Below are 11602 nucleotides of genomic sequence, written 5' to 3' on the forward strand. Positions count from 1 at the left end.
AAAACAAAAAACAGTGGAGCTTTAAGAGAGAGAGAGAGAAGGCAAGGGAGGAGAAGGAGAAGCCTAACAAAGCAGAGTATTTATTTGCCGGGAAACTACATTCATTCTTATTTATTTACAGGTCAAAAAAAAAATTACCAGTGAAAAAATTCACCAAGTATTTCCCTGAAGAGAAAAAGCAAGTGCTTTTCAAGTGTTAAAGAGGAGGTTTACTGGTGGTTAGGCTAATTAAGGATCAAAACTCCATTCTGAATAGGACAGAATGAGTCCATACATCAGTACATAATTAGTTTTAAAAAAAAAGTCCCATTGTTTATTGGTCCAGAATAAGTGTGAGCAATTGAGCAATTGTTTAGGTTCAGTTTGGGTCTGGTGTAAGAAGGTCACTGAAAGTGCGTGGTCTGGACACACTACAATAATTTGCAGGACCAGTGTAAAATGAAAATGCAGAGCCTTTTGTTCAAAATTATTAAGAATTTCAAGACAGTGACAACAGAACATTAAAGCAGTGATGAGGCCCCTCTAAGCTTGTGGCCTTGGGTGACTGACAGCACAGTAACACACCCATGAAGGTAGCATTGTCTGTAGAGCCTCACTCGTTAGAGCTGTCATAGTGAAACAGTCTCTGTGTTATCCCCTAGACAAGGGTTGTAGTTAGTGTATGTTCAGGGGAGCTCAGCCGCTCAGGGTTACCTCTGCCTTGGACCGTTTGTTTGTTCACTTTATATCCCAAGCATCTTGCACAGTCTCTGACCCTCGGTAAGCACTCAGTAAATAGTAGACACGGTAGGTGATGGATGATGTAGTTGACAGCCTATCTCAATGATTCTGGTTCAGTTCATCTCTAGATAAGAAGCCCCAGTGTGGATTCTTTTGAGTTTCAGGTCATATTGCACAGACTTTGCAGATGCCTCCTCCAGCCAGCTTAAAGGTTTCTTTTAGCTCTGGGCCTTGTGGGTCCTGCTCTTACTCAAAGCCTGTTTCTCTGTTAAGTGATCCTGAAACATTTAAACTGATAGATTACAGTTGAGCCCTAACCAAGTTAAGGCTGGAGCAGTAGGCAGAATACTGCATTCCCCACCCCCTGCCACCAAAAAAAGGATGTCAAAGTCTTAATTCCTGGAACCTGAGACTATGTTAGAGCACATGGCAAAAGGACATTAAGGTTGCAGATGGATTAAAGTTGCTAATTAGCTGACCATAAAAGTAGCTAAATTATCCTAGATTATCCGGGTGGGTGCATTGTATCACAAAGGAAGAGAGAGGCAGAAGGAGAGTCAGAGAAAGATGTGACAAAGGAAGCCGGCTCAGAGTGATGTGATGTGAGAAGGTGTCCACCTGCCATTGCTGGCTTTGAAAATGGAGGAGGGGAGTAGCCTCTGGAAGTTTCTCCGCTAGAGCTTCCAGAGAGGAGCACAGCTCTGCCAACACCTGCATTTTAGCCCAGTGAGACGTGGGTCAGATTGCCGACCTCCAGAACTGTAAGATAATGAATTTGTGTTGTTTTAAGCTGCTATGTTATGGTAATTTGTTACAGCAGCAGCAGGAAACCAACAGCTGGTTCCACATTGTGGTGAAACTATCACTCCTGGTTCCTGGTTCATTAGAAGTCACTAACCTCCATGGCTGGGTATTATTTTCTGCCCATGTTTTTTACACTTCTCTTGGTAGCCTGAAGTAGAGTTCTTTTTTTTTTTTTTTTTCTGTGTTTTTATTTTCCTTCATTGGACCACTGCATTTTTGGGTTCAGGCTAGTAGGTATTATATTCTCAGGAAAGCAAGCAATGCAGGCTGTTCTAGAAACACTCGTTTCTTGGGATATTAGTAATTGAGAGATAGTGAGAAAAGAGGCTTTGACTGCCAAATTCATTTGTAAAACTGAGGATAAACAAGCTATTTTTTTCTTAAAGCACTTTAAAAAGATATAATCTGTGTATAAATTGTTTTTTAAATCTCAACAGTTTAAGAGACTATCCAGCAAAAATTATCCCTGGCCTTCAGCCAAAGCTCCTCTCTCCAGAGTCGACCATCGCTGGTTTCTTGTGAATCCTTCCAGAGATATTCTGATATTCTATATACATATAAATGCACACATACACACACACATATAAATGTGTACATATATTTGTGTGTGTGTGTGTATATATATATATATATATATATATATATATATATATATAAACAATCTAATTTTCTACACACACTCTCCTGCACCTTGCTTTTGTTTTACTTAATAATTTAACAAGTTTATGGAATGACTTTAATAGCTTTAAATGTATAATATGCACATGAAACACTTAGAGGACTTAATGGAGAAAAAGAAATACTTTCCAAACATTTTAGACTGCAGATTTTATTTTTTAGAGTGTCTCATGGAATTACTTTTTCAGACACACTGCACAGCACCAAGTTGCCTTTCTCTGCAGTAGAAATAAGAATTAGTGACTCCCATATACTGCTGTAGTAAGAAGGGTATGGATTTCGGAGTGAGGGAAACCTAGGCTAATACCCTGGCTTCATTGTTGACTTGCCTGCCTGCTCACGTTCATGTTTACTGGCTGTGTGGCTTTGGGCAGGTTGCTTAACTTTATAGAGGCTTCTTGTTAATACTGTCTACTTCATTCATTCAATCATTTGTTCATTAATTAATACATGCAATCATTGGAACGTTTATGAGCCAGGTCGTATAAAGCAGAGTCATTCTACTTGAGAAGCTTCTAATCTAGTGAGGGAGGCTTCATTTATAGCACACCAAGTAGCAAAGAGCAATGGCCTGTCTTAAAAATAAAGTTGTGGAAAATCATTTTTTATTAAGATGACGGTTTTCTGCTTTTATGGGCACAGATCACCAGTAGCAAATGTCACCTATACCGTTTCAAAACTTGCAAGGGATGCGGGAAGTTTAACATAGGGTTTTTCAGGTATTGAGTTTTTAAAGCATGTATGGGCTTTGATATTGCTGATCTAATGAATTACCACAGTAATGTTATTTATCTAAATAAAGTAGAGTAAGAATGACAAAATCTTCCGATTTATTATTATGAAATTTCTACATAAATTTTGGCATCCTTGTGGATTATGGACATATTGATCCTAATGTTTGTAACTTTAAATGTTAACTTGGATAGAACTAGAGAATCTTATTTTCAAACCCCATAATATGAATATTTTACAGGGAAATGTTATAATTATTCTTTCCCAATATCTATAAAGCATGGTAAGTGCATTTTAACATTGTATATTTACTCTTCATAATTCTCTATTCTATGTTTTATTCAAAATTACTTATTTCAAAAGCCTATTTCTATTTTATTCTTGTTCCTGATAAAGTTAAACAGCAAAGGAATATTCATTAAAAAAAATTTAGGAATTTAGTTGAAAATAACTAACACAATTTATTTATTTGCCATTTTGGTTACCAGAAAGCAAGTTTCAACTTCTTTTCATTTTCTCAGACTAGTGAAATGCTGTCTAGGCCTATTGAATTCCAGACAATGTTTGGAATTCACTTGTTTTACTGAATCCTGATGACTTCAGTCTGTTAATTTATTTAGGAGATGCTTTTGGTTTTTATATGGTCAACTAGAAATGTGTAGCTATTTTCCCATTTATTCAAAGTTCAAATATTTTTTTAAATACTAAAATTTAATTTGAAAATACAGTGGTAATGTTGGTGATGTCAGATCTTTAAGCCCATTATTTATAACTTTTCAATTTAAAAGGTGTTTCTCTAATTGACTTTGTTCCATAATGAGAACTCTGTTAAGGCCAGTTCGATAGCTGTCTAGTTATTTAATAGTAACAAGTACATAATACTCTGACTTGGCTGTTTTTGTGGTCATTTCGACGAAGGTTTGATTTGTTACATCCTAAAAAACAAACCATTAGATATTTGGCTTTTATTATTACCAAATAATGTATGTCTCAACCAATGTTCGGGTCTGTTTCTCTCCTAATACATTGCCCTTACCTCATCTCTCATCTTCATCTCTTGCCACACATCTGACCTCTACCCCAGTCCCAGGAGAAAGTCAGAGGTGAGGTGGATAGATGCCAGGGAAGTTGCTAGTAAAACAAAGCTCTCTTTCTGTCTCTATCTGTCTCTGTCTCTCTCTCCCACTCTGTCTATCTATCTATCTATATACATATATATATATATAAAATATATTTTATCCTAATGTGAGAGAAAGAGCTACTTAAAAATGCTCTGCTTTGGTGGCCAGGCAGGAGTTGACCATTGACCATTTTGCTAGATTTTTGCTCTGACGGCTGCAGTCCAAGGGTTTAAGACTTTCTTCCTCCCAAAGAAAACATTCCCTGTTCTTCTTGTCTGTAACGAATCACAAGCATAGCAGCATCCTTCCAGCTTATTCTTCTCAGCTCCATATAATTCTTAGTGGGTGAAAATAATTTACCTAACATGCGTTTACAGATTCAGCAGTCAAAGTTGTATAGAAAGCCAGCATTTGGGTGGCAAATGGGAGTAGCACAAGCTGTGGGCACACAAAATAAACTTGGTTCTTGGCTGCCACAACAACTCTCTTCCCTGGTTCTCCCCATATCTCTTGAATCATTCTATTTCAGTCTCCTTTTATTCATTTCTCTCTCTTTCCATCTGCCCCTGTAATTTTAACATTTCCCAGGATTCTATATTAAACGTTTTTTCTCTGGTAGACTCTCTCTGGGAGTTTCTTCAACTCATTTGAAGATCTCTTCAACTCATTTGTCTTTAGTGGCCAGTAGTAATGGTAGTGACTGCTATCTCTGTACATGTAGTCCAGTCATCTCTCCTGAGCTCTACATCTATACAAGCATTTACCTACTCAACATCTATCTCCATTTAAATATCCTGCAGTCACTTCAGAGTCACCCGTTATATCTGAAATGGAACCCTTTATGCATAGTACTCAACCTGCCCCTTCTGTAAAACCATCTTCACAGTTGCCAAAGTTACAAGACTCAGAAATCTGAGAGCATTGTCTTGGAAGAGCAAATAAGATCCAGAACTATTATGTACATACACAGATACACACACACACACACACACACACACACACACAGACACCAGTGTTCAAAGAGTAATATTATATAGTTTTGCATGTTTTTGACTTTAAGTAAATAGAATCATATTGTGTATTATTTTGTGCCTTGCTTTTTTTTGGTTTGTGTTTTTGTTTGTTTGTTTGTTTTTTGTGGTACGTGGGCCTGTCACTGCTGTGGCCTCTCCCGTTGCGGAGCACAGGCTACGGACGCGCAGGCTCAGTGGCCATGGCTCACGGGCCCAGCCGCTCTGCGGCAAGTGGGATCTTCCCGGACTGGGGCACGAACCCGTGTCCCCTGCATCGGCAGGCGGACTCTCAACCACTGCGCCACCAGGGAAGCCCTGTGCCTTGCTTTTTTGCTCACCATCATGTTTGAGATTCGTGCATGTGTGTAGCTGCATCATAGTCCATGGTGTGAAAATTACATAATTTACTTGCCCATCCTGTGGAGAGACATTTGGGTAGTTTTCAGTTTTTCACTATTATAAATAATGCACCTGTGAACATTTGTGCACATATCTCCTGACACACATATGCAAATATTTCCTGGAGTATGTAACTAGAAGTGGAATTCCTAGTTATAAGTACATAAATCTTCATGTACATGGACAGTTACTGCCAAATTGTTATCTAAAGTAGTTTCAAATGTTTATACTCCAGCCAGTAGTAATTCATCTTGTCATTTCATGTTCTCTGTGATCTTTGCTATTGTTGGACATTTTCATTTTTGCTAATCTGGTATAAAATACTTCATACTGGTTTTTATTTGCACTTCCTTGGTTTCTAATGAAGTTGAGCTAATTATCATATGCTTATTCGCCCTCACTGTTCCCTCTTCTTGGAAGTTCCTGAAGTCTTTGGCATATATTTTTTAATAATGTTGGGTTTTTAAAAATCGCTTGTAGGAATTCTTTAGATAATCCTTTGTTAGTAGCATATGTTGCAGTATTTCCTCTCAGTTTGGGACTTGTCTTTTCACTGTCTTTAAGATGTCTATTGATGAATAGGAGTACTTACTTCTAATGCTTCTAATGTAACTGAATTTATCTATCTTTACCTTTATGGTTTCACTTTCCGCCTTAAAAAAAACTTTCTATCCTAAGATCCTAAAGAAATTCTCCTCTATTTTCTTCTAAATGCTTTAAAATTTTGCCTTTTCTCATTTAATTCACCTGGAATTGAATTGTATGTGTAGGTAGAGATATAGTTAAGCCACATACAAATTGACTTTTGGTTTTTGACTTTAGAAACATTGCTTGTGTCATAGTCAAAGGAAAATGATTTTTCAAGTGTCAGAGTGCCATCAATCATTACACCTTTTCCTGGACCTCTCAGTCTGCTCAGACTGGCACCTTGACATTTTTCAGAAATATTATTTTCAGAATATGTTATAAAATGCAAGTAATTCACTCCAAACAATACTAATGATTCTCATTTAAATAAGAAAAGGTTGATACTCCAGCCATGGTAATACCAATATTAAACATGGCTGAGAAAATGTCTTTACAAAATGAGCCAATAACTGGAAATAATCATTTTAAAAGATGTTGATAATTTAACTCTCAGAAAATTAGAAGTCAATCATTCATTCTAACATTTTAGAGAAACTTTCCCAGGATGAGATATTTCTTTTGACAAATCTAACTTCTGATCTACACTATTTACTGTTAATTAGATGGTGGTAATGCAATTTTGATTCAAGTTATAGAGTGTGTGTGTGTGTGTGTGTGTGTGTGTGTGTGTGTGTTTTAATGCAGTGTGAAATCAAGTAATAAAACATAAAACTCTCTGCAAATTATTGAGACTATAAGCCATTTTTTAATAAGGCTGTCATCTGGAGAAGTTTCATTTATTCACTTTATTTGAAAAATCCTTATACTTTAGCCTTTAACTCTACAAAGACAATTTCTTATTCTCTCATTAACCTTTCCTTTTTAATTCACCTTTTTTCATTTATTCCACAGGTATTTATTGAGAGCCTGTATTTTGCAAAGTAGTCTATTTGAGTATAACTGTCTCAGAATTTAGGGACTGAAAGAACTTCCAAGATCATTTATAGTAACCTTAACTTTCTACAGCTTAAATCAAGACAGAGATCCAGAAAGGTGCTGTCACCTGACCAAAATCTTAACGTGGTGAAGCATAAATAAAGATTGCCTAACCTTGGATTCAGGATTCTTCCTTTTGAACCATGTTGTCCATAAAAACTATCTAAAAGTCTACTTGAATCCTATATACTGATTTAATGTTTATAGAAATTCCTAAAGGGATATATCACTGTGAACAAATTATATTACACAGTCATTGCCTTAAAGCTGCTTATAAAATGTTTAGGGTGAAAAAACATATTTGAAAAAAATTAGAGAAAGTAAAAGGTTTAACTGAAAGATTCCTGAGGGCAGAAATTATGTGTTACCTTTATCACATTTGTTATATTTCCCTCACACAATGAGCTGATCATAGTACATACTTAAATATTGATTAAAGGCAAAACTAGTATTGAAATATTGGGTGCAGACATTCGGTACTTTAAATGATTACAGAAAATGAAAATCAGCTTCAATGTGGAAAGTTTAAAAAAAAAAAGGAAAAAGAAAAAAGTCTTCATGGAAGATTTAGAATTTATAGTGGTCCATAACTAGTGGTTGTAACTTACTTAGAAAGAGAGGAACTCCCAAGTTTCAAGTTGCTTCTTTAGCTCACTTTCTATTAAGACTTCAGGTACAGGTTTCTGAGTTATTTGCTTTCAAATTTCACCTCTAAGTGTGAATGCTTAGAATAAGCATGCTCGTGAAAAAATAATATGATAAATACACTAAGATATAGGTAATTGATCATTGTGTTGTTTGTAAGAGCATTAAGAAATGGAACCAACCCAAATAGTCATCAGTGTATTCTTAGTATAAACAAATTAAAATTAATGATGAGTATAGATCTAAATATATTTTTCAACATGCAAAGACATTTCTAATATATTTTAGAGTAAAGACATCAAGCTGCAAAATTATATATATAATCTCATATTTGTAAAAAAAAAGACATGAAAATACAAATGATACAAAGTAGGATGATGGACATTTTAACTTTCTTCGTGTTTTTCAGGAGTTTTATAAAGTCTTACAATAAACATTTATTACTTATAAAAATGATTAAACTATTATTTTGGTTGTGGGGAGAGTTTTAAATTTACTCTGTTGACTTACCACAGATATGAAAGCTGTAGAACAATGATCTCCATTCATGGAACAGCTTTCATTGAACACCTATTATGTACTAGACACTAAGAACAAAAGAGTCAAAATCTATATCTTAGGCTCCCCATGACTTTAGAAAAAGATGGGAATCTTAAACGGAGAACCAGGGATCTATTCCCTTCAGACTTGTCACTTCAGAGTGGTCCTTTTGTCATATGCTGATTATTTTTTAACTAAATTGATCACTCTTTGTGTTCTGGTTGTACAGTGTCTAGACGACGAATGAAATTACAGAGGTTTTTCCATATCTGGCTTTTTAATTGAAATAATTCAATTCTGTCTTTTGCTAGGAGGAGAAAAAGCAATTCTAAGATGTAAAATGTGTTTTGAGTTGACATTGAAAACTTATACATGTAATAATTATACTTCTGTACTGTATCATTTTCTCCTTCTATGGAATATATTTTTAGATATTTAATTACATGTTACAGTAATTATGTCAGTATTTATTGTTAATTTTAGCATTGAAACTCCCAGAGGGTAGTACTTGTCATCTTGACAATGCATTAATGCATAGCACCTCCGCATTCCTGTGAGGGTTATGTTATCTGAACTTGGCTTGCTCAGGATAAGACAGAACATGTCCCAGGCCTAGTAGCAGCCAACCATGGTTAATTGTATGCAGTCATGAGGCCAAGGAGGACCCTGTGGTGGATTCATTTTTAATAATCTGTGCAACTAAGTATGGGTACAGGCTTTTGGAAGTACTCATAATCTAAACATAACATTTGGGGATCTTTAGTTGATTAGTCTTTTAAATTAAAGAAACTATTAGCAGGAGCTCTTTTGTAATTTATGCAATATTAGGAGCTAATAATAATAGTTTCCAAATGTTTTGTGGGAATTTACAAGCACTTTCATTTATAACATCTCATTTAATCTTTAGACCACCTCTGAGGTGAGAGAACAGAAGTCCGGTTAGGTTAAATAACTTGCCTAAAGTCACATGGCTAATAAGAAATAGACCTAGATTTAAACCCTATGTGTCCTGACTTCAAGTCCTATTCTTTTTGTGTGTGTGTGTGTGGCTGTGTTGGGTCTTCATCCCTGCACGCAGGCTTTCTCTAGTTGCATCGAGCAGAGACTACTCTTCGTTGTGGTGCCCAGGCTTCTCATTGTGGTGGCTTCTCTTGTTGCGGAGCATGGGCTCTAGGCACATGGGCTTCAGTAGTTGTGGCATGCGGGCTCAGTAGTTGTGGCACACGGGCTTAGTCGTTCCACGGCATGTGGGGTCTTCCCAGACCAGGGATCAAACCCGTGTCCCCTGCATTGGCAGGTGGTTTCTTAACCACTGACCCACCAGGGAGGTCCCTCAAGTCCTATTCCTTTTTAGCTGTACCAAACTGCTATGATGCTTCTGCCTTTGTAGTTGGAAATATGGGCATTTTACTGAGTATTACTGGGTTGATTCAGACCAGGTTTATACAAGGGTATAAATATACATTCCTAGGGTCTTCTTCTGACTGAGCTCTGTTACCCTCCAGCTCACCATTTTTGAAACACCAATTATCCGTTAGTGATCATGCCTTTTATCCTAGGACTCAGAGAACATTTACATAAATATAGAGATCAGTCCATTGATGTAGTAACTACAGTACTGAAACTGAATAAATTTACTTACTAAATGAAGATATGTAGATTCAGTAAAAGAATGTGGACCAACAGCATTTCATCAGCAACTGCTAAAAACGTGAAGTCATTATATACGCACTTACAAGCAAATGACCACTAAAAGAAATTTATGTGATCAGAACTTCCTGCTGTTGAGATTCAAATGAATGTTAATAGTTAGAACTTAAGGGAGCCGAAGGAAAGTGTAAATTGTGATGGAATTATTAAAGAAATGGCTTGAGAAATCTTCAGTATCTTGGCATAAAAGTACAGCACAGAGGATATTTTATTTCTTGACCTTAATTATGAATATTGTTGTAGGCCCTTGAATTTTCGTTAGCTCAGAATAGAGGCAGATTAATTCCAAAGCAGTTAAAGAAATTAAGTGCCTTTCATCTCTCTTTATGTTAATGCAGCAGTTTGGAAGCAGGGTTTAACTTTTATTTCACTTATGTATCTCTTAATTTTCTTTTACTCTGTATGTAGTTTTTCAAAATAAAATTGTCTTGATTTTTCTTTTTACTCCAGGCTTGATCCTCCACAACCTGAGATGCTGAAAAAGGATCACAGCCCAGCTGAAAACATGTCTTTAGAAACTCTAAGAAACAGTAGTCCAGGAGACCTCTTTGATGAGATTTAATTGTCTCAAAAAGTACTTTGATGTTCACAAGGCTGTGTTTTCTATTCATTTCCTTAAATGACAAAAGAAAAATTTCAACTCAGCAGCAGCTCTTAGTGTGCTTTACAATGTAATTCCATACACACTGAGCTGAAACCATTATGCAAAATGGATTACACATGTATATGAAGATATGATTTGATGACAGTAGTGCATTATTCTAAACTATTCATTCAGCATGCCTAGAATTAGATAAAATCTCAGACCTTTTTGTTGCAAAGGTCACATTTACCTTATTCAGTTCACACATACTATATGTAGTAGCTATCTATTCTGTCTCAGAAGATTTTGAAAATAGGACAAAGAAAATGTCTACAAATTCTTTTTCGAATAGTCATATTCTGAACACTGATGTTTGAGCATTTTAATTTGTGGAATGTTGTGTAAAATCTATTTTTAGTTTGTACACAAACAACCTGAAAATCTGATGATAAAACTTTTGATTGAAGATTTTGTGTCCTTAATAAAAGGTGTTATTTAGTTAAACTTTTTCCTGCAATACAGTAACAGGTCTTTATAGAGTATATATTAATATAAATGTAACCCTGTTTTGTATCAAAGAGTGTTTTCCAGAGATTGTTGATAAAAGGTTTATCTTATAGGTACAAGGGCCCTCTTTGAAGACAAGGACCTTTTCATATGCGCTTATCTATCCCCACTTACATCTGGCACAGATTTGTTTTTTAAATAATCATCGTTTCTACTACCTGACCTCACATTCATTTCTATCCAGCTGAACATCCATTCCCTCCATGCCACTCAAGTTAACAGTGACCACCATGTTGCTAGTTGGTCCTTTCTCAGTCCTCATCTTTCTAAGCCTCTCAGGGAAACATTTGACAGCCAATCACTTCTCCTTAAGAAACATTTTCTTCACTTGACTTTTGCAGTAACATATGCTATTTGTATTTCTCTTCCATTCTGGCCACTAATTTTTTAGACTTCTTGGCTGAGTCCTTCTCCTTGTCCAACAGTTAAAAGTTTCAGAGTCCTGGGCTTAATCTTCAGACTTTTCT

At 35.9% G+C, this 11602-nt stretch overlaps 1 protein-coding gene across 2 annotated transcripts in view; it reads left to right on the forward strand.

The window, feature by feature from the left end:
* XRCC4 (X-ray repair cross complementing 4) overlaps nucleotides 1–11055 on the forward strand; it is a 255708-nt gene extending 244653 nt beyond the window's left edge. Inside the window, exon 8 of one of the 2 annotated variants that reach the window (XM_065874517.1) lies at nucleotides 10436–11055. In XM_065874517.1, coding sequence (XP_065730589.1) covers nucleotides 10436–10547 — 112 coding nt within the window. In that variant the 3' untranslated portion in view covers nucleotides 10548–11055. The remainder of the gene's footprint in view (nucleotides 1–10435) is intronic. The other variant, XM_065874516.1, reaches the window with a different exon arrangement.
* The last annotated feature ends 547 nt before the right edge of the window (nucleotides 11056–11602 follow it).

This window comes from Phocoena phocoena, chromosome 3 (assembly GCF_963924675.1).
Source record: "Phocoena phocoena chromosome 3, mPhoPho1.1, whole genome shotgun sequence".
In the NCBI taxonomy this organism is placed as follows: Eukaryota; Metazoa; Chordata; class Mammalia; order Artiodactyla; family Phocoenidae; genus Phocoena; species Phocoena phocoena.